The sequence below is a fragment of the Helicoverpa zea genome, chromosome 20 (assembly GCF_022581195.2).
Source record: "Helicoverpa zea isolate HzStark_Cry1AcR chromosome 20, ilHelZeax1.1, whole genome shotgun sequence".
NCBI classification, from domain to species: domain Eukaryota; kingdom Metazoa; phylum Arthropoda; class Insecta; order Lepidoptera; family Noctuidae; genus Helicoverpa; species Helicoverpa zea.
In genome coordinates this window covers 160,115-184,291 of record NC_061471.1, presented here as the reverse complement: position 1 = coordinate 184,291, position 24,177 = coordinate 160,115, and the positions used below count along the sequence as shown (strand labels likewise).

The following is a 24,177-nucleotide window of genomic DNA, read 5'->3' as shown; positions in this document are numbered from 1 at the left end:
CAATATCAGACGATTAAGATCTTTGATTTTGCTGACCCCGAAGTCGCTGGCAGAAGGGACAGGATCCGCGTACGAAGTCGCGGGCAGAAGCTAGTATAGGTAATATACGAGTGGTCGGGGTCGCAGGTCAGCGGCCGCTCAATTAAATTATTCACAGCAACTGTACAGTGTTCCACGACAACACCAGAATCACTTGAATATCTCCATTTTATCGTAACATCCATCGGCCATCTTAACTGTAGCGCAGTATATCAGGTAACCCCGAGCTGCGCCCGCGCCGCGATACGCGACCAATTAATTGTTGCACTAATAGTTCAGACAGATATGTTTGTAGTGACGCCCACGGCCCGCGCTGCGTCTGCGCATATTTAGAGCCGCGGGTCACGGGTTAAAGTTTTTGTGGGTGAAGTAAAAATGTAAAGCTAATGTTAGCAGCATAGCTGTGCGATGTTTGTTAAGTGATAAATAAGTTAAGAGATAGCGCGAGGTGGAAGGTTGCTCGTATTTTGTCGCTGACCATGTTCTTCACACCAACGATTAGACGGCTTTTACAATATTAGTCAATGTGCCGGAAACTTTGCTGACCATGTCAGATCAGCTATTTGTAACCGTTATATTTAGTGTAATCTCTTAAACCCTGTCACTATTCACAGCGATGGACCAGGGAACATAAATAAGTTAGTCTGCTTTAAAAAAATGTTCTATATTGGAATGAATCTTAAGTAAGGACACATAGTATCTGCTTCTTCTATGTAGCTGTAAAGCTCAACACAGTCCTTAACAACTTTCTGCGTTGTTCATTACGCACATTATGAAAGGGTTGAAATAGTTGAAGTTTCAGAAATACAATGTATTCGTTCCCACAGTTGCGGAACTAATAACTATAAAGTAATAACAGTCGTAATATTGTAACAAGACTTCCTGTACGTAAGTACTTCATTAATAAGTAATCAGTGGTTATCGTGGTTATTGCGTAATCGGGATAACCAAGCGGTTATTATAACTGACCGTAAGATCAACATTGAGAGTAAACTCCGTGAACATCGCAAGTAATGAGTGTTCTATGTAAAGCCGGTTATTGATAAAATGCTGTGGGTTGGTCAGCACTAGAGTTAATTCTGCAATCTTGCTAACTATCCCCTTTATGTATTTACGTGAAGATTCATCATTTAACTGGCATTATCCCATTTCACGTGAAGATTATAAACAAGAAATCTAGTATTTGTGTTTTCATTTACAAGTACGAGGTCGTAAATTCATTAAAAGCGTTTTGAAGTAGACTCAAGATTCGTTGTTTTGACAAGAATACCGGTACACTGCTAGCGCGTACAGGTTCAAGTGGATAGCACAGAACCTTTATTAATTCTGAGAGATTCTCATCTGAGCGGCGAGCTGGTCGGCAAACAATTACCCGCATCCAGCAGACTCGCACTCCTGAGGGTCAAGTCGAAACTCCCAGCGAATAACTCACTAAATATGATACGTTAGTAATTAAAGGCGCAACTGTATCCTTGGCCGGGGGCATTTCATTAACCCTGGCGATGGTATCGGCTAATTGTGCGCTTCCTCGTGCTCTAAACTAGCCGCGCTGTATGCGCCGGCGCAACACTAAATCCATTAAGATTGCGATCATATTGAGGGTGCGTACGCGCACTACCAACGGATTTCACTAATTAGGTTGCGATCTGTTACCGTTACTGGGAGACGGTGTCCTTGTTGCTCTGCTAATTATTTATTTAAAGGGGAACTAGGATGAACAGGTCTTATATACGGAAAGGTAAAATTATTGCGTAATACGTGACAGTTACTTAGAAGCCACTTTTAATGATCAAAACGAAGTCCATGTACCATCTTCGATATACAGCTTAAGTTGATATATTTCAAGTTTATAAACATTATTTGTGAGGCAAGTTCTCGTGTAATCTTCACATTCATTTATCTTTACAAGCCGTAGGAAGTGTTACGGTAAAAGCCGATAAGGCAGCCTCCCAATTATCTCGCGAGATATGTAACAATACACAAGGGGACACAGGTCGGTCGCCGCGAGACAATAAATCGTATGTATCGACAATTAGTTATCTGTCGCAGTGTCGCGGTCGCAGCTGTGTGTCGCACTAAATTGTTGACTGTCTACCTTATCGGATGCCGTTTTTAAATACTTTAGAGTTTGGGTAAGCAGCACTGTTCATGATGCGACAGGGAAAATGGAAAATTTCCAACTAATTTTCAATAATGATTTTCTTCTCAGTTATCCTTGGTATACCTATGCTTATGAATAAGTTACTTTTACAAGAGAATAAGTTCCTGGTGTATTCTCAAATAGCATTTCAGTTATGTGGTTTTATCAGCTAATGTGAAGAAATCCAAAACTGGCAATGTGGCAATATACATATTCTAGTCGCATTTAATAATCGTCCCATGAATGTAAGTCCCTATTCAGTTGGATGCGCAGGCGCCGACTGTACGCGTGGACACAAATGTGTTACAACATGATAAATATACGTGGTGACAATATTTCTATGATATTGTATAATATGTGACCATATACATACTACACGTGATTATATACACATACATACAGGTAGCTGTGGGAACATGCTTACCACATAGCATAGAGCATTGTTTACATCGAAATCTCAAAAATAGGTGCTACAAATGTTTCATATTCTGATGGAGGTGCGTTGTAAAAAGGGCTGTTAGCAAACTGGACAATAGAAAATTCAGATGTTGGGAAAACTAATCTATATAAGGTGCTTTAATATTACCTGCCAGGACTTGAATGGGGGGTAGTATTGCGTTTATAGATTACAATAGTGAAGATAAATAATTGATTGTATGTCATATTTTTTTTCATATAAAAAAAAATACGTATAAATTTGACTTAATTTATTAGTTTAAAACCGTCCAGTAGAGTTGCGCGTTGCCACTCGTGCAGAACAGATAGAAAGAGATAGCAGTTGTTTTCATTGACAAAGTAACACTACGCGCGTAATTTGTGAACCACGTTATGCAGAGTAGAGCCAATGTTAATTTAATTTGTTTAATGTCTCAAATTGAATTGACTGTTCCGGGGAACGAAATTTCTTCACTATTGCGATCTATAAACGCAATACTACCCCCCATTCAAGTCCTGGCAGGTAATATTAAAGCACCTTATATTTAGAAAATTTGTTCCAGACCACAACAATTGTATCCTCAACCACTTTCCTCTGAACTCGAGCTCCAGATGTCTTCCTCTGGTAATCCAATGCTTGAATTATATGGATCATTGCTGCAGTGATGGAAAGCAATCTGTTATCGTTTCTTGAATCAATCCAAACTGGTTAAAAAAAGTTGACAACCAGGCTTTCATGTGAACTTTATTATTTGTTGACATTAGAGAGAAGTATTAAAGAAGATCTTATGCTATTATACCGACCCCATAAAACTTGATAAGGCCAGGATATATGAATCGTGATGATTTTTGTGAGAGCCAGCACCTATGTTGTTAGATAATGTACCCACCATAAATATTGCTACTTGAACGGTTCGAAGTTGATTTGTGAGCGTTTGGGCTAATAGTTAGCTGCATAACTGAGAGGTGTTTCAATTAATTTCCTGGTGACATTACCGTTTTCAATTTAAGATCTCTACTTGTAGATAGTGTTTATTCCAATTTGTCGGCGTTGTCGCGGCATTAATAATGTGTGTAACTCAGTTATTTATGTCCAGCAGTGGGCAGTGGGCAGTGGGCCTGACCGACCTGGTACGGACTGCTGTACACGGTGCTGCTAAGTGACGGCGGCTGTGCGTCGCGACGTGAATGGGATATTTATGTAGTTGTTACTTATCATCGGTAGTCATCGATTGTTTACATTATTGTGATCTACGAGGGGAACATCTTGTGTTTCATTGATTTTAATTTGGTGGCGATGGTTTCTCTCAGGTGTTACGTTTGATATACGGCATCTGAACCGACAAATACTTTCGTGGAAAGTTCCACTATTTATATTTTATTTCCAAAACAATCGTTATCTCCACACGGTTCGTAGTCGCTGCCATAGAGCCGGTGGTATGCATTAGTTGATTCACTTGTTACGCAATTCAATATAATATTGTCGTCACAAATGCTCGAGATATTTTTACCCGACTGCCAAAGAAGGAGGGTAATGTTTTTACTATGAGTACATTCATGAACTGGTTACTGGAACTGCAGACAGCGAGGTGTCCTAAGCTCTTAACTCTATAAAATACTCAGTTACATACCTTTCCTCGATAAGGTAGATCTTCTATTTCCCTTTGTTTGCATCCTATGTGACGTGGTCTAGTGAGGAGACAGCGGGGGGCGAGGGGGGTGAGGGGTGAGGGGATACGTTCAAACAAGTGCCCAATAAAGTGCACAGTTAATGGTTGTCCGCCGTGTTTAGCCGAGTATTAGGAGCAAACACGCCGGGTCCGCCCACGCTGCGCACACGCATGCCGCAGGGCTACACTGTCACAACAGAATGTTAGAATCGTTCACATTTCTAAGATTTGATAGCTTCCATGAAACATCTACCATTTACTGTGTATTTGTTAGATTAGTAGTGTTTTGTCTTTTCGTTATTCTTATCTAAACAATTAGGTACCGTTCATCAGCTTTAGCTACTTATGTGATATTCAGTGATATAGAAACATTGTCGGTTGTAAGAGGTACCTACATTGAACCCATCTCAACTTCACCGTATGTATGGGAAGTCGTGACATCCCTAGCAGGTGCATCGTTTGCGCACTCACCGCTCGGAAACGCATCGTGTTTGTTGAACTGCTTCGCTCTGTCTGTTCGTGTGTCTGTGTGTATGTCTGTGTGTGTGGCTTACAATAACAACCAGCTTGTTATTATAGCTGAGTGAAAACAGCGGCCGCCACTCCACCGCAGTGTTTGTAATGGGCTTTTAATGTTGGACCAGCCCTCGGCACTGGTCCTACGTGTTGGTTTGCCAAGAATAACATCGTCAGGGTATCTGGACTAACGGATGTTACCGAAGCGTGGTCATCAACGGCCGGCTCGATGTTTGCATTGTAGACAAAATAATGATCATCGTCGACTTCATTACCTCAATATTGGGAGAAATCTTTTCCAATTGATTATTTAAAGAATTTGACTGGTTCACTTTACTACGACAAATATTCCAATTTCTCCATATACAAGTTAGTTAATACAGCAATAAATTGTCGGCTAGTATGTATGTTTGTACGAATCTCACGTGAAGATGGTTATCGGAGAGTGTATCAGTAGTAAATAAAGCATGTACAGACGGCACATAGCGTGATAAACGCGCGGTCGTGTGGCGTGCCCTTTACCCCGCGGTGAGGATTCCACCCGCAAATGTTAATTAGAAATTGCATACAATTGTAATTAATAAGCTGGTTATTTGTTTAGGCTGAGCAATGGCTGCTGCGAGGATTAAATCTTCTTCTCCGTGTAAATATTATTTATTTATTAAATGTATGAATATAAACGGACTGTGGATGTATGTAATGACATCGTTAAGTATGACTAACTGAAACCAATATTTAAGTAGATAACTACAGATAAGTTTTCCACAGATGTAAATCTATCGACAAATAACGAATATGTAACTCATTACCTCTAATTAGTTGTATAAGAGTTTATATTGACAGTGAAACCGCCGCCGCCGTCACGTACATAAACCGCGTCATTAGCGGGTTTACAGCCAATCATAATTAGCGGCCTGATCTAAAGTAAAGCAGACTAATGAATACTTATAGACATGTTCTATTTAATTGTCGAAAATAAAGCATATTATGAGCGGTTATATTGCCTTAATACAACAGGTATTGATACTTGTGCCGACGCTACGGTATATTGTGCGTACGCGCAGGTCCCATGAAGCGCTGCGCAGACGACGAATAGGGTCAGGAGCTGTAATCAATATATGTATTTGTATTGGTGATATTTTATATAACTAAGTATTGCTAATTAATGTAGGTTCAACACCGTGAAGGGTAGGAATTTTGTAAGAAACGCCTGATGCTGGACAGGAACCTACAAATGAAATTACCAGGAGTATGCGATCATAGAGAAAATAATATTAGAAGTACAGTTGGCTTAATACTATTTAGATATTTCTCGTCGTTCATTGTTCTGTTTTACCATCTATAGACAGAATCGTAGATCTCACACGTACAGTCGTGGACATCAGTTCCCCCTGTACTATCAGGCACACAGGTTGTTCGCGTACAGTGGGTACAAGCTGTAGCAATGCGCAAGCGCATCAGTGCGGGGTGTCCGTGAGAGCTGACCTCGCGGTAGGGGTGTGGCTTCAAAATTAACCATCGCATCGCTGTATGGATAAGGGTTTCTTCTGCATGTTATCAGTGCGATATCACTGATAACGATAAATTAAACAAGCTTGATCATCTGCGTTTAATCATACTGAACCTATCTGTCTATGTCTATTGAAAGTTTTTCAAATCGTTGCTGAGTTCAGTATAGGTATGTAAGTGTCGATTGAAAACGATTGATCTGTTGCCATGGAAAGGATGTAAAGCAAATTATATAGATGAACCTCTTCACCAGACAAGTCGGTACAATGCAAGGAAGCATGTTACATTTGTGGTTACCCAGTGAATATGTTTCATCTCCCGTTGTCAGGAGTAAGTCATCTTTTTGTGCGCTGTGTGTTGTGGTCGGCGCGGGCGCAGCGCTTGCGGTCACCACGGTAAATGACGACATGCCCAGCTGACTGAACACCATTACTTATTTAATTTCATGGTTTACATTCCTTTGAGGGTATTAAATATTTTAGGTATAAATTTTATATAGTTAAATGGGCAAGTCTTTGTCTAAAATCAAATGTGATCAAATATCGTCTTAAAGCCGTGAAAAGCAATAGTTACCTAGCCGATGTAATCTGCATTAACGGAATCCTCTTTTATCTATAAAATCTTCTCATGTATGTGCACGGTGCGCCGGCACAGTCGACACCTCGTAAATACGCGTCGTGGAGCATGCGATCCGACACGAGTTCGCACGAAGTGTTCCGAAGCTAGCCGATGTTGGGAGGACGAGCAGACTCACAAATCACGCTACAGGTGCAGCCGGGGCGCGAGGCTATGCGACGCATCAGGTACTACTGAATGGTCGCTAACACCAGCTTTATGCTAATATATCGAGGGGTCAAGTCAGTGAACTGTGCAAGGACGACATCCGCACTATCTCAACACTCATTAATTTCTATTTGACGCAATAATTTATTTTATTTCTCACGCATTGATACAACGTTACAACATTAGTCATGCTCAAACAAATAACGTTAAATATAATTGAGTAAAAGGCTAGAACTGTTATAAATTACCTACCGGAGATGTTTATGACTAATCAGGGAGGAACAATTAGTTTTAGCTATAAAGATACTTTGACTTTGACTTTGACTTAGCTGGATGATTAATAAACTTGATGATCTTTTATATTTATTTGACACTCATAGATTAGCTTAACACTTTATAGAAAATATTGTTTCGATGGAGAAGTAAATTCATAAAGTTGAGCAGGAATGTCTGTAAGTATTGCTAGTGATGCAGGATATCGGTATATCGAGGATACGATGCACGAACAGAGGTGATGTTATCTAGCAGATTACAGTGCACTGATGTTTAGACGAATAGTTGCCTGCACTACAGATCCTCGAGTTATGTACACAACACGCAGATGTACTAAAGTACTAACAGTAAGAATAGGTACTTTCTGATCTGCTGTATACTCGCCTTCTCAAGGTATCATGTGCAGGCTCACGGTAAAGATGATTATATATTTATGATCCAACTATAACCAATTTATTGAACAAGGAGCTACATAATGTGTCGGTATTGATTTTGTTTGACAATCGTTAAAATCAAGTCTAGATTTCTAAGTATTTTTATAAGAAGTTACTTTTCTGAAAATGCCAAAGAAATAGCTTTAATGCAGTATTGATATCTTAGCTGGATGTGTTCAGTGTGCAGAGCGCCTAACTCCGTGCCGCGGCAGTCGTGATGTGCCTGAATGATGGGGTTGCGGGTTCGATGCCTGAGCGGCGCCCGCGCAACGACTTGTGATAACCGTGCGCCACAGCGTTCCCGAGAAACGGTGATAAATACTGATTTACACGATTTAACTAGTGATAGAAAGATATATTGCGCGCTACGTGCAGATACGGTAGAGGAATACAAGTCCGGCTTGTCGGTGCAGTGAAATGTATAAGAGCAGCTTCATCTAACTCTTGATATGGTAATATTACTCTAAGTTTACCTATGTGCTTAGTATTGCGAATACGTCATCCAGTTTGTTTTGAGTACGTAAAACTTTTAACACCCATAATGGTTGCGATAGCAAGTTGAAATTCAAAAGCCATTTATTTGATGATAAAGTACATTAAACGAGTTACTGCAATAACGTATCAGGTTTAAGAGCAACACATTTTCACTTAACGAACGTTCGCTGCCATATATTATATCGCAGTGTGTCGCGTTCATTCGTTGACGTCGGACGCGTTTGCACTGTTCGCAGAAATTATTTTAATTTCGTGCCGAGCGCGGCGTCAGCCGCCGCTAAGTCGATACCATGCGTTCGGAAGAACTCGTGGCGAACAAGGTCCTGGCGTTCCTGCAGTACCAGCTGGACGTCATGGATGAGGTCAGTGTGACCCAGATTTGCACCTCAAACTTCACCGAGGAGGAGATACGCAGCGCAAAGAAGCTGTTGTACGAGTCGCTGCAAATGGCAGACCGAATGCCGACCCGCAGGCGAGATGAAAAGGGAGAGAGGAGTCTCCAAGACACTATAAGGCTGTTGAAGGAGACCGACCCGGACGACGTGCCAACGTTCGTGGCAAAGGAGTTGCGGAAGCTGCCCCCGGTCACTTTCGATCACGTCGACGTCACCAGGCTGTTAAAGGACATCACGAGTATGAGGTCCAGCCTGGTCGAGCTGCAATTGAAGCTGGAGGCATCACAATCCACCATCTGTGATCTACGTAACGAGGTAGCAGAATTGCGAAACTCTGCATGTAGGTCACACGCGCATGCCAACAGCGACAACACACGCCACGGACAGGTCAACGCATCGCCGCAACGCGCCGAGTCAGCAAAATTGCACTCGTCGCCTGCCGTCGCCACTACTAGTGATGCGTCACCGTGCCCCGCCCTCCCCGCGTCCCCTGCCTACGGGACGCCGACGAATGTAAGCACGTCTAGGCTTGGACGTGTTTACTCGGATGCCGTAAAGCGAGATCCCGTCCAACGGCCACCTAAAGCTACTGTGGCGATACAATATCAGCCCGAAGGAACCCGAGGTACGGTACAATCTGTACCATGTAAAGGGAAAGTTGATGCAGATGGTTTCGTGAAGGTGGAAAGAAGGAAGAAGAAGCCATCTAGCCGAAATCAATGCGGAACTGCGTTGACTGGTCCGAACATGCTGCTGCGCCCCGCAATACCGACGACGCAGCTGTATGTTTCGCGTTTACATCACTCCACGAAGGTTGAGGAGATCGTGGAGTATATACGAGTCAAGACGAACTGGACCTTAAGAGTCGAGAGGTTGGAGCCCAGACACAACACAAATTTCAAATCGTTTGTGGTACGTGTGCCGACTCAGCATCTCGACATGTTCCAAGAAGCGTTTTGGCCGAAAGGTGTCGTTTTCCGGCGGTTCCGCGGGAGGCTACGCGACACCACGCAGTGCAACACGACACCGCCTATTCGTGTTAACAAATAGAAATTGTCCTGCTGATTATTGTTATTTTATATGTATTAGTTTATAAGTATTGCAATATTAAATTATGTATGTATTGTACTTTCTATGGGCCCTAGTTGCCTGAGGTAAACAAATAAATAAAAAATAAAAAAAATATATATTAACCGAATGAAAGAAATCGCTTGAGAGCGGATACTCGGCGCGCGTATAATGAGCCGCGTGACGGCAGGTGTCACAGCATCACTGTGAGATGTGACCGAGATGTTTATCAATACATACGTACAAATGATTATTGTAATGACGAAGCGATAAAGGCGCGGCAGGGCGCATTTATTATAATTTTGCACATTTGTATAATATTTTAACGAGGAGTCGTGCTGTCCTGAGCGCCTGCGCATACGAATGACTATACATTTGGGATAATACTATAGACCATAATGGTAACTATACATTTGGGAACAGCCGGCGCGTGGCGTTCCCGCGGGCGATGGCTCGGCTGATGAGTAACAGCTTCCAGCTGAGAGCTGTTCTGCAGATAATGTCGTCAGCATTTGTCTTGTGCTTTATCAGTTTACTTAATGTTTTTGTAGGCTATTCGAGAAATTGGTATAATTGGATTCAACTTTTGTATGAATTGAAATGAAATGAATTGAATTTGCAATATCGCTGTTAATATTTAGATGGTATCTACTGACATGAAAAGATCATAATCGGGACTGGTTGCACATGGACTGATCGACATGTAGGAAAACATATGCGTTATGTCATCTTCGCAAACCCATACAATTCAAAAACAAATATTCTGAGTTCCGCAATGTGCACACAACTTGCAGCATGTCTATCTTCGTATATCTGCATCGATATCAAGACATTACCATGCGGCCAGTGATGTGATCGCTATCAATGCTATCGGCGTCGTAAAACATGCTGTAAACTGCGCCGGCGCAGCTTCACTGTATCCTCCCGGTGACGGCTGCGCGCACGCATCTCCGCATCAAACCGGGATGCGTGGTTGAAGGATCATAAAATAGTGGAATGCTATTTCATTTCCTGATAGCAGCAACAAAAATAATGTTTTTTTCGAGATATACATAATAGACAGTTATTGTATAGTAATAACTACATGTGTATATCCTGGATTTTATATAGTACGATGCACTTTCAATAAAGTTCAATATCAAGATTAATAAAGAAGAAAATCAATACAGAGATAATTGTAATTCATTTTATCACACTTACATCTCTTATAGTAGGTACGATTACTTCTTTAAACATACGATCTAAATATTATTTCTGAGAGGTCACATGAGTGCTAATCTAATGATGTCTCCATTGCCTCTATCCTCTGTGTCACGGATACATAAAGCTGTGCCGATATTGATGCATTCATCTTGAGGTTTATGTGAATATGCCGATAAATAATGTTAATTACTTCTGCACTGAATGCACGGTGCCTGTGGTACCTGTGGTACCTGTGGCCGTGTGCCGGGTGAGCCGGGTTGAGGTCAGCTGGCTTGTCGATGAGGAAAACCTGTCATTATTCCGTATTGTGACACCGTTTGCATTAATATAGAGGCTATTTGCTCAGATGCTTGCGAACTTTTCTCTTAAAATGCATGTCGTCAATAATTGACAATTTGGTGGCCGGTTGCTTGCATCTTTCTTGCAATTATCAAAATTATTAGGTATATCAACGAAGTTGCAGCATTGATGGCGCCTTAGATTTCTTCGTGAATCATGTCTTTTAACGTAAAATCAATTGATACCTCTCCCACTCTCAGAATTATTCAATGTAATTTTACTCATTCTCTGAATATCCTGGAATTTGCATGAGAAAGAAGTATATAAGAGATAATATAAGAGTACATAAGGTGTAGTTTTTCTTAAAACAGCAGTTAACTATGAAAATGATTGTGTTAAGAAAAACAGACGTATGTAGGTATGTTGTCGGTAACTCGGAACTAGGCCCTTCATAGATAACTAACTAGAAGGCGCGGCTCCGCGGCTGCGTACTATGTTTAGACTCCGTTACGTTAATGCCGTAATACTGGGCTTGTCTGTCCGTCGTACGTCATGGCGGGTATACACTGCGTATATTGGAATTTACATATTTACCATAAATCCTATCTACAATTGTGTAATACTTGCCTTTCTCGGTTATTAGCCATATCCGAGTTAATAGCATAGTTTTTATTCACGTGCGAGAAGTGATATTCTTCGTACGTTATAGAGAAATATCATTCCAACACTAATGCAATTAATTGAAATACATTTGAATGTAATGTCGTAGACATTCTGACCTCAAAGTCAAGTTAGAAATAACTCCAACACAAAACCATTACAGCTACGCAATAACTCTCCGCTGATTAAATATTGAATTATTTTTATTAATCAACAATATTGAAGCGCGCGAGAAGCGGATGCTGTTAACAATATGTTAATATTGACTAGTTAATTACAATTGATACTAATCTCTGATTTACGGCGAACCTTCCTCTGCCGAACAACAGAGCGCGTCATTAATTTTTGTGACAAGTATTCAAATCATGCGCCTGCGCAGTGCACAGATTTATCTCAGGAGATTACCGCTTTCACAAGTGTCGTGAGCAAAGACTGTTTTTGATCTCATTCACTTTATGTAGGCATGCCACAAGGCAGGTATTGAGGAGAAGGTCTAACAACATCTTAGTTAGCTAAAACAAATATACAGTTGTGGAGCTATCAGAAGTGGCATAAATGAATTCAAATACGACCATCGATAATTCCATTCAATCTGTCTATAAAGTGGGTACATTATACCAACTTTGGGAGGTGGTAAAGATACTTTAGACTTCAGCGATGTCTGTTTTGTTCAGAATGCTACTTCTGCATATCGCCGGCACATGTCCGTATAATCCGTTAGTGCTGTGACACACGCGTGGGCCGGGAGGGGTACACGGCCGCGGCGGGGCGGGACGTGCGGGGAGAGGGTATTTGTCGGGGGTTGACGAGACGCAGATAAGCTGAAAGCGGGTTGCGCGCGCGCAGCATACTGATCAGCGCACGACGAACTGACGCCGTCGAGATAACCGCACTAACGTGAGCAGAAGTCTTGAACTACAACTACATTTACATACATATCTAGCTATTCACTTCCTATTGAGATCGTTTATAGACCGGTAGAGGAACATATATAATTATTATGTCCACTTATCAAGAACAGAATTGCTTTCCTTGAATTCTCGGGGTCAAGTTATTTCCAAGTACATATAATCTGTGTATTATATAGCGAGTCATGAGCGTCTAAATATCAGGAGAGATCAAGCTAATCTTTGGGGTAATCCTTAAGCTAAAGCTAAACTGATTAGAATGCTGTACGGAATTGTAGCACTGTTGATAGCCACACTGTGCCATGTTCATCGCTAGCCGCCCAGCTGCGCGCGCGCAGGCCGCGGTCACGTAGCGGTACGGAGTTAGTTGCGACTCTTGCGCATCTACATACTTTCATACTTTGCCTATTTGCTTTTCCTGTTGTTTCAAGCTACGCTGAAATCCCATCATTAAGGTTGATTAGGTAAGATAAGTTTCAAGATAGCTTAGTAAGGGCGCTCACCTTAGAACTAGCATGTACGTGAAATACATATAGATATTAGCTCATAAGTTTAATTGTGGCATATTGGTCAGTACACGGTATATTATCTATCTTTTAAGAGTTTCTCCTATAAAACTAATAAAACATCCAGTTATCGTCACAAACTTTCACATTAAACATAAGCTCAATTAAAACGAGATTTTCATTCTGTTTCCGAGTAATGAACATAACAAATAAATAGTAAAGTACATAAATCATATCCGCAATTACTGCTTAATTGCTCGGCTAGTTATCCGCTGGTTATCTGTATCCGCAAGTGTAACGGTCGGTAATGATGCGCGCGCGCATCTCGACCCGCCCTCGCCGTGTCACTCGATAGTGCTCACACTTTTATCTACAACTAATCATTTGTATGCCTTAGTGGTATTGCCTAGCTCGTCTTGGGATATAAGTAAGTTCACATCGATGAAAATTAATTGAGCTGGATGCATAGCGTGGCTGTCCGCTATGGAACCAATATGGAAACACCATAATGGACAACACCAATATGGAATTGCTTAAAGAGTAAAAGAACTGTCTTGTAATTAATTCTTTAGTATCGAATATCATAAGATTGTTGTCTCTTAATTCACCATTCTTCTGTAACGTTTTCACAGTAACAAGCACTGTCTACAGGGAAATTGGCGGGCATAATGAAATGTCAACGTTTTGTCGACCTCTGACATTTGTGAGTCGTTCACAAGTGAGCACAGGGGGTCATTAAGTATTTATGTAAAACTTCTTCATAGAAGCGTGTTCGCTGAGCGACAATTATACGTACAGATGATAATAGTTGTGGATGTAATAATCACCGGGTGCTGATGCTGAGTGGCGGTCCTGCTTGTTTACATCATTTATCTTATTGACGGATGTTTCAAACTACGTTCTTTTTTGTGCTGTTTTACGTTTCAGGGGCAGATCAATTAGCATTATTACGAATTGTGCAAAGTTATTGACCACGTTGAATTAATATTGAAGTTTGAGCAATGATTCGTAGCAACCACCATTTTCTCTCAATGTTTCCTGTATCAATGTGTCTTGAATTCTTACATTAATTAATTGAGCTGTATGCACGTTGTAAAAGTGAAATGCTTTGCACGTGCAGATGGATCTCGGATTGATTTCCTCAATATGTTAAACTTCGTAACTAATCAACAAACGTCAGCGGAAGTGAAGCCCCACATTGCGTTACTGTATTTACTTACGGAATTTATTGACGTTTCACTTTCAAACTAGATATGTTTGTTACATTTCTGAATGTGGATCAATTACCTGGGCGGTCCAGTTGTCTGGGAAGCGGGTGACCTCCCGCGTCATCGCGCGGCTAATTACTGGCTGATGAGAGACCCTGACTTATAGTCAAGCACGAGAGCTGCCTGTCTGGGAATGCTGTGAACCCTAGACGTTGTGCAGTCACTGTTGCTACAGAGGCTGCGTGTTACCGTGAACTACAGGTATCGCTAGCGTCTGTAAGCTTTATTACCAATGTTATTCGTGCATACATAATTATAAAATAACTAAATGAGTCTATCGAATATCTCTATCGCTTTAAGGTTGGCTGTAAGAGAACCCAATTCTGGGTTAAGCTCGCCGTTGTACATAAACTGTCTGTATCTCGTATGTATTTACTGTTTAGTGTGCAATAAAGAAGAAAACTGAGTCGGTTATGTACGATGTTAGGAACAATTTACGTGTTAAAATCGTTCTTTTCAAGCTGATTATTATCTGAAGACTATTCTGGGAAAGTACAGATAAAAGATAGTTCAACAAGTCTGTGAGCTAATAGAAATGTTATTCGGATAGCATAATAGAAGCGTGAAGCGATTCGTCATTGTGTATGAGTGTGAAGATTCATCAGCAGCTCCAGTTCCCACGGCGGCTAATGGCTGCTAAACGAGACTAATTCGCGGTCGACACTCCGACACACACCATTTTATTGCGTTTTTAATTTATCACACACACATGCACACGCCAGCCACCACAGAGGCATGCTGCCTAGAAGGAGAATTCTAAATGACAGTGAATAATGATAAGTTTCATTCTTTGTAAAACTGAAAAGGGAGGTGACGCATCATAGGCTACAGTATTCAGCGCAATATTATCACCTATTTTTATTTGTTATCTGCACTGCATAGAATGCCCATTATGATATTATCTCATGCTGGCATAACCTCAGGCTTCTAAGGGTGCGTCCACATCTGGCGAATGTGCCGCGAATATGCAGCTCGCGAGCCGTTTGCAACCTGCCCGCGAGCTGCGCGCGTGCATTTTTGTTCGTGCGCCGCTTCTGCGCCGCCCGCGCGCAGTTCGCGCGCGACCTAAGCGCCGTACGCGATCAGCGCGCAGGCGGCGCGCGACGCGCTAGTTATTAAATAATTCATATCTTACCCGCTCAATTCGTTTTTGATTACTGGAGGCTAAGCTCGTGTTGTCATGGAGTGGACGGAGGAGAATTGTTTACGCTTAATTGAAACATATAAAAGGTATCCAGTATTATGGGATCCTAAACTGTAAATGAACCTAAATTGTAAGGGTGAGAACTGAGTGCGCGCAGATCGCGCGCCACTCGCGCGCTCTATACGAGCCTTGCATGAGTTGCGCTAAAGAGGCGCACCAAACTGTTGCAGTGACAGCACGCGCGCAGCTCACGGGTAGGTCGCAAACGGCTCGCGAGCTGCATATTCGCGGCACATTCGCCAGATGTGGACGCACCCTTATCTGTCGCGTCTTTAATTTCTGTTAGTGGCATTTCACTAACGTGAAAATACGTCAGGAAACGAAACTTCTGCGTGTATCTGTATAGTGTTGATATTAATTTGACACATTGGTAGTGTTGCGAGCGGGCGGTGACCCGAATTACTTGCCTACATTACAGCACATGTACTACTGTTAATGCCCACGATTATACTTTGCCAGCATTTAAGAAGGTAAAAACCAGTCCTATAAAAACTATTTGAAAGTTTTCCTCAAACTAATACACTCATTTTCCTACAGTAGGTAGTTGGTATTCAGTACCTTTTCGTTCAAATAGATTTTTCATTATCATAGCACCACGTCTTCTTACAGTTGAGCATTAATAGTGGGCAATTGAGCAATACATGCCGTTGGTGCAGATCTCAATCTAGAAGTTTAACTATAAGCTCAGGTATTGCTAACATATTATTAATCTGAAGATTTTTTGCACGCGCACTTTTACTGGCATATCAATTTGAGAACGGTGAACAATAATAATTAGATCGTAGCTATACGTTACTGCTCAAACTATAATTGAGTTAGAAAGTAGTGATACGAAGCCGATCTAGTTATGAACCGGATTACGGGGCGGCTCCCAATATACGACCGGTATGAATTGCCTTTTTCATAACCACGGTTCCGTAAACAGTATATAGTTGTTATTTTTCCGTCTATCTTAGTAGTTTTCTGAGGGTATTATAGACTATTAAATTGAAGAATACTGCGGTCCCTCACAGCAGGGGATTGGTGAAAGTCAGAAGTAGTACATCAAAGATTATCTAGCTGCAATGAATCCTGGAAGCTTTCCATGTTTGGTTTGTTCTACGGAGCCCTAATAAGTGGCGCAGCGGCGTGGGCGATTAACCACAATTACTGCAGTTCGTGACCGACGCGAGTTTGGGGAGGGGGGGGGGGGGGGGGGGGGGGGTGAGGGGGGCTCGCGGATTATCATTACAATGATTATGTGGCGATCAATGTCCAGCCGCTAGACCATCGGCCTACTTGTGTGCACTTTTACGACCATATTTCGGCTAGTAGGTAGGTATTTATTATTTATGTTACATCAGATAGAGAATACTTAATTAAACTTCAGCAGATATTCGTGATCAGCCGAACAGTGCCGTGTTTGTGTAATCATCTATTAAATATTACTTCAGTTCGCGACTGGACCTGCGTATGCATATATGTAATTCAGTAATATTGATTTATAGATGTATAGCTTGGCTGTCAATAAACCTCGGCGGAGCTTTTCCCTCAAAGCCACGGAAACATCTTAATCACGTGCAGTTGCACTGAGCGCCTGACAGACGTGGATACACCTCTTCCTGCACATGGGTGACGTCGGTAAAAATAGTGCAATAGCTTCGGCTTCCCACACAAATCTCGGCGACGCGGCGACGTGTCTAGCGGCTAACATTTCACGAGTGTCGCGCATTAGGCGGCGGCTAGCGGCGCGCGCGCCCCTACTTGGTGCCCGCTATCGATCGCAGTAAATCCTAGTAACGGTGCGCCTACGCAATCACTTGTCGCACTCAATTCTCTGCTTTATTGTAACTCCACTTCACATGTTTGCCACGTTTTACGGCAGCGCGAGAGATCCACCGGGTGACGAATAAAGTGCGTCCGCGCAGAGTTATTGCTGTAATTTGCTTCTGTATCGGGGAATCGATTACAGGCTGACAAGACGCGAGGCGTTGCCTCCACTATGTCACATAATTTCTACGCCCAGGACAGAACCTGTAGGCAGGGATCTATTGCTACCCGGTGGAGTTTCTGGTTTCCAACCGGGCGCGTCCCCAGGTGGCGGATAGGGGAACACCGCACAGATATGTGCGGTACCGGGTTTACTCGGCGCGGACCAAAACCAGGTGATGGGATTGCTCCTCAGTAGAGAAAGCGATCGCGTGCGGCAGGTTCGGTCAGTCAGTGCTACTTCTGCTGGCTAGACGTCGACTTCGGTTACTGTCGGACAACCCGTAAGCCTCATTGAGCGGAACGGGGGCTCTGTTTACAGGGTCGCGAGGAAGAAAACCTCTATAAAAAATCACTAAGTTGTACAATCCTGTCTCTCCTGCCTTGGTTGGCCGCTCAGGTGGTATGGGATTCGCTCCTTGATCTAATCAGGCTGTGAATGTTGAGGGGTTTTAGCCTACACCTTTGGTGATACATACGATCTGCCCTGCTCCTGTAAGCAGGCTGGAATTTTTGGAAGGGAATGCACCGTTTGTGGGCCATAGCTATGGTCATCGGATGGTGCGGGTCAGGGTTATATTTATACGAGTATATATTATATTTTATAGTGTACATATAGTATTAATATTATAATTATGATAAATATATTACTGTATATATCTGTATGTATATATTGAGACAAGAATGTGGGAGATAGGGACCTCACCCTTAAAAGGAACCTTATGGAAATGGCACATGTAACAGATAGCGTACCCCAGGGAGGTACCCAAATGGGAGAATCCTCCACAGACCCGTCTAACGGCTCTGTCTGTCCCGCGTATTCTGGGGGGGACAACATTTGCCACAATTCTACCAACGACCAAACGCGCGAAAACCGGATACCGATTATTGATACTGACCGATTGGATGATGTTTGTAAAAAGAAGGATGGAAATACTCCTTGTGATGTAGAGTCGCTGGGTTCTATGCCCGGCACATCCGCATCACTGGAACCTTGGTCCTCCAGGCTGAGGAAAATTGAGAAGCGGCAGTATGAGGCGGCGTCCAGTGACGATAAGTTGCTGCCGCCTCCCAAGGTGCCGACGAAGGCCAAGGAAAAGCCTGGCCGTCATGGAAGGGGACGCTTTTGGCGGCCAAGTACGTCACGCTTAAGTGACGAAAGCGATACGGACACGTCTCAAGCCTCGATTGAACCAAGGATCAGACGAGTCTCTGAAGCGATGGACGTGGAAGCCGCATGCTCCTTACTGCCACCTACGGGCACCGACAGCTCGGTGGCAGGACTGGAGCGGACAGGCATCCAGAATGTGGAGGTTCTTCTGGAGTCCATCCGGAAATCAAAGAACCTTAAAGGTACGAGTCAACGTACCATGAGAGAAGCGGCGGAGCAGGTGCGCTGCTGCGTCGAGATGCTCGCTGCCAGGAGTACCACAGAGGAGACTAACCGCCTCCAGCTGGAAATCCAGCGCCTGAGGCAGCAGGTTGGATCCCAGGACAAGGAGATTGAAGCTCTCAAAGAGGAGATGCTCTCGTTGCGTCTCCACTCAGTTAACTTGCCACGTCAGCAACCGCAGCCGTCGATATCTTCCACCCCGGAAAAGTCCACAGTAGACGACGAGCTGCTGCGTGGCGTTATTGACCGCGTAGGCAAAATGTTGGATGCTCGTATGGCGGGGATTGAAGATCGCCTTCTACCACAGGTGAATCTTCGCCCTCCATTAGCAGCCGATCGAAAGACGGCAGCCCAGAAACAGCGGCAGAGTGCTGCGGCTGGTACAAGCCAGGCGTCCGCAACCGCAACTGTCATCGCGGCAACTCAAGCCTCAGTCTCAGAGGCACCGTCGTCTGCGCAACCACAGCAGGAGTGGCAAACTGCCTCTAATAGGAAGAAAGACAGGAAGAATAAAAAGAAAGCTGTTACGTCGAAAGAGGCCGCTGCCACCATCTTAGGCGGTGCTAAGCCCTCGTCGTCACAAGCCAAAGGACGGAAGAAAAATAAAAAGTCACGGAATCGACGCAGAAAGCTTCGCGAACCGAAGTCAGCTGCCCTCGTTTTGACGCTTCAACCTGAGGCAGCAGAAAAGGGGCTTACTTACAAAGATGTCCTGACAAAGGCCAGACAAGCGGCCAATCATGAAGAGAACGGTATCACCGACATCAGATACCGTCGAGCTGCAACGGGGGCTCGACTTTTTGAGTTCACGGGAGCCAATGGCGCTGCAGAAGCGGATCGTGTAGCTGAACAGCTGCGCCAGATCTTTCCGGAGGGCATCCGGATCTCAAGGCCAACAAAGTGTGCCGAACTGCGCATTGTCGGCCTTGACGATTCTGTCACCGAAGATGACATATGTGAGGCGGTTGCGCGCAGGACGGGCTGCTCCCAGGAGGCGGTGCGCGTCAGCGCAATTCGTGTTGGTCCTGGAGGAGCCGGTTCTGCCAGAATTCGGTGCCCCGTAGCCTCTGCCAAGATGTTAGGCGAAGCCAATCGACTTCTCGTTGGCTGGAGCTCCGCAAAGGTTCAGGTTCTGGAGACAAGACCTATACGGTGCTATAAGTGCATGGGGTTAGGACATACCTTTCCTCTATGCACTTCTACCGTGGACTACGCCGGACTTTGTTACCGTTGTGGAAAACCAGGTCATAAGGCAAATACCTGCACTGACGATCCCCATTGCCTGGGTTGCGAGGCAGCAAAGCTGCCCGCAAATCACGCAGTAGGAGGAAAGGGCTGTAAGGCCCCAGCCAAGCCAAAGAGGGGGAAGACGGCCGCTAACATCCAGGCCACCAGGCCCCATAGCGAAGTATTGCCAGACCAAAGGCAACAGGAGATAGAAATGATTATCGAGGACTCTAATGGACCAAGTCCGTAATCACAAAATACTCCAGGCGAACCTAAATCACTGTGCCGGTGCACAGGACTTGTTTCTGCAAACCATGGCAGAGTGGTCGATAGGCGTGGCCGTAGCTGCAGAACCATATTTTGTCTCTCCTCGCCCTAACTGGGTGGGTGACGTGGACTCGTCTGTAGCTATAATCGGCTCAGCGGATCCCAACTGCACTCCTCCTATACTCAAGGAAAGGGGCTCGGGATACGTTGCAGCTAAGTGGGGTGAGGTCATCATCTTCGGCGTATACTTTTCTCCGAATAGGACCCTTCCCGAGTTTGAAGACTTCCTTGACAGACTTGGGGCCTCTGTTCTTCGGATGGCACCAAGCCAGGTTTTGATTATGGGGGACTTCAATGCGAAGTCTACTGCATGGGGCTCCTCCCGACCTGACATACGAGGACGTGTTGTCGAAGAATGGGCGGCGGTAACTGGACTCGTTCTTTTGAATAGGGGGTCAGTTAACACGTGCGTGCGGTGGAACGGGGGTTCAATAGTGGATCTCACTTTCGCTACGCCGGCTCTTTCCGCGCGCGTACTAGATTGGCGGGTTGTGCAGGATACTGAAACCTTATCCGACCACAGATACATTCATCTGGATGTATCTGTGTCTTCATACAATGACGCTGCTGCTCGACATCCGAATGCCCAAAAGTTTCCACGATGGGCACAAAAGCAGCTTGATAGAGAATTACTGGAAGAGGCCGCCATTGTTCAGGCGTGGCTATTGCCACCAACACGCTCAGAAGCGGCCGACGTCAACGTCGGGGCCCATCGTTTCCGGAGCGCCATGACGGCGATCTGTGATGCGGCCATGCCTCGTGTGCGCCGGCGACCTTCTAAGAAGGAGGTCTACTGGTGGTCTCAGGAAATGGCGGGCCTCCGGCAGGCCTGTATTCATGCGCGGAGGTGCTACTCTAGCGTCCGCAGGCGACGCCAGCGCAGCGACAGCCTTAACATCTTAGAGGCTGAGCTTTATGAGACGTATCAGGCTGCACGAGAAACTCTACGGGTGGCGATAATCCGGGCGAAAGACCAAAGCAGAAGCGAGATGCTGGATGGCCTTAACCGCGATCCCTGGGGACGCCCGTATCTCTCAGCAAGGAACAAACTTCGTGCTCAGGGCCCCCCACTTACGGAGGCCCTCGAACCTCAGTTCCTTAGCCAAGTAGTGGAAGCCCTATTTCCCAATCGGGCAGAACATGTACCTCCAGTTATGGCTCCACCTGAGGAGGAACAGCACGATGAAGAGGAGATCCTGCCAATCACTGAGGCGGAGATGAATACTGTGATTTTGAAGGCGCGCTCCAAGAATAAAGCTCCCGGCCCGGATGGCGTACCCTCCAAGGTACTAGCCATGGCACTAAGCGATGCGATGAAGGATCAGCTGAAGGAACTGTTCGACGCGTGTTTAACGTCGAGACAGTTCCCTGAGCCTTGGAAGGAAGGACGCTTAGTGCTTCTGCAAAAGCCGGGTCGGCCGCCAGATTCACCTTCGGCTTACAGACCCATTGTCCTGTTAGACGAAGCGGGTAAGATGCTGGAGGGGATTCTGGCCAGCCGCATAACTCGACACCTTAATACGACCGGCCCCAACCTGTCGGATGCCCAGTATGGCTTTCGGGCCGAACGATCGACTGTGGATGCCATATTGCGCTTGAAAGCAGAGGCGAGGGAAGCGGTCGCCGGAGGGAACGTGCTGTTGGCGGTGTCACTGGACATCGCCAATGCATTTAACAGTCTGCCATTCAGCTGCATAGGTGAAGCGCTCCAATTCCACGGAGTGCCTACATACCTGAGGCAGCTAGTGGCAGACTACCTGAGAGGACGGAGCGTCTGCTACCAGAGACGCGACGGGCGCATGGTACGGTGCTCTGTTACGTGCGGTGTTCCGCAGGGGTCAGTCCTGGGACCACTCCTGTGGAACATCGGATACGATTGGGCCCTGCGTGGCGGCTTTACCGCCGGGCAGGGTGCAATTTGCTATGCAGATGACACCCTCGTTACCGCTCGGGGTGAGACTTTTGACGAAGCAGCTCAATCGGCAATCCAGTGCGTGTCCCTGGTCATCAGCCGTATTGAAGCGCTCGGACTGCGCGTTGCTCTGGAGAAGACGGAGGCCCTAGTATTTCATGGACCCCGGCGTCGTCCACCTGCCGGGGCCCACCTTGCCCTTGGGACTACAAGGGTAAGAGTTCAAACCAAGATGAAATACTTGGGCCTGGTAATAGATCGATTGTGGAACTTCCGCGAGCACTTCTTGCAGCTTCAGCCAAAGCTAATCAATGCTGCGTCCTCCCTTGGTCGATTGTTGCCGAACTCGGGCGGACCAAGCGCGATTTGTCGGCGGCTATACACGGGGGTGGTTAGGTCGATGGCGCTCTATGGAGCACCGGTGTGGGCAGATTCTTTGAGGAGCCCCTCAAATAGGGCTTTACTGCGTAAGCCACAGAGGATCATGGTGAACAGGGTCATCCGTGGATATAAGACCGTTTCTGCGGAGGCCGCATGCGCCCTGGCTGGAACCCCCCCGTGGGATCTAGAGGCACAAGTGCTCGCGGAGATTTATTCCCGGAGAGCTAATGCTCGCTCGAGCGGCGACCGTCCTCCGCCCGAGCTTGTGAGAAGATGGCGCGAGCAGGCGCAGGAGGATGTCCTGTCCCAGTGGAAGGATAGACTGGCGGCGCCTACTGCTGGTCATTGGACTGCGGCGGCAATAGGGCCAATTCTCGAAGAGTGGGTGGGAAGAAGGCACGGAGTGCTGTCCTTCCGTATCACCCAAATTTTGACCAACCATGGTTGCTTCGGCTACTACCTGCATAAGGTGGCTAGACGGGAACCTACCCCCGTGTGCCACCAGTGCGGTAGTAGCCCAGATACAGCGCAGCACACCATTGAGCTGTGTCCCGCCTGGGACGAGCAGCGCAATGCGTTGGCGGCAAATACCGGACAGGACTTCTCGCTGCCGAATTTGGTGAGGGTGATGATCGGCAGCGAGGCCGGCTGGAAAGCCATAGATACCTTCTGCGAACAAGTAATATCGCAGAAGGAGGCGGCGGAGCGGGTCCGTGAGGCAGACGCTCATGCGGACCCAATTCGTCGCCGGAGGGTGGGCAGGCGTCGGACGCGTTACGCCGCCCAGATGCCGCCCTAGCAGCAGCCAGTGGGTAGCAGACCGGGGAACTCCTGCTACCTGCATTGCACGAGCTGCTGCTGAGATGGATCGCCAGTAGATGGAGGCGACCAGCCACTGCCGAGAGGTCACGAAAGTCGTCTTTGGTCCTCGTGGCCCCTCTCTAAAAGGCAGAAGACGGCACAAACGCTGAGGTTTTTAGTGGGTGCAAGCCCCACATAACCTCACCGTCTCCCCGGGCGGTGTGTGTATGCGTCAGGCATTTTCCTCAGCTGAAACAAAAAAAAAAAAAAAAAAAAAAAAAAGGGATCTATTGCTAAAAGCTATAACTCGAGAAACTACGTGGTAACTTTCACAAACTTTTTAAACATCTCTGTCTGTAGTTTAAAGTCCTACACTAGAAGCA

The 24,177-nt window shown here is 45.3% G+C and overlaps 2 protein-coding genes across 2 annotated transcripts; both read left to right on the top strand.

The window, feature by feature from the left end:
* Positions 1-8,493: 8,493 nt before the first annotated feature.
* On the top strand, positions 8,494-9,817 carry LOC124640456. The gene has a single exon (XM_047178233.1). The coding sequence runs from the start codon at positions 8,585-8,587 to the stop codon at positions 9,737-9,739; it is 1,155 nt and encodes a 384-aa protein (XP_047034189.1). The 5' UTR covers positions 8,494-8,584; the 3' UTR covers positions 9,740-9,817.
* Positions 9,818-18,481: 8,664 nt separating this feature from the next.
* Positions 18,482-20,623, top strand: LOC124640284. Its single transcript, XM_047177996.1, has one exon. The coding sequence runs from the start codon at positions 18,482-18,484 to the stop codon at positions 20,621-20,623; it is 2,142 nt and encodes a 713-aa protein (XP_047033952.1).
* The last annotated feature ends 3,554 nt before the right edge of the window (positions 20,624-24,177 follow it).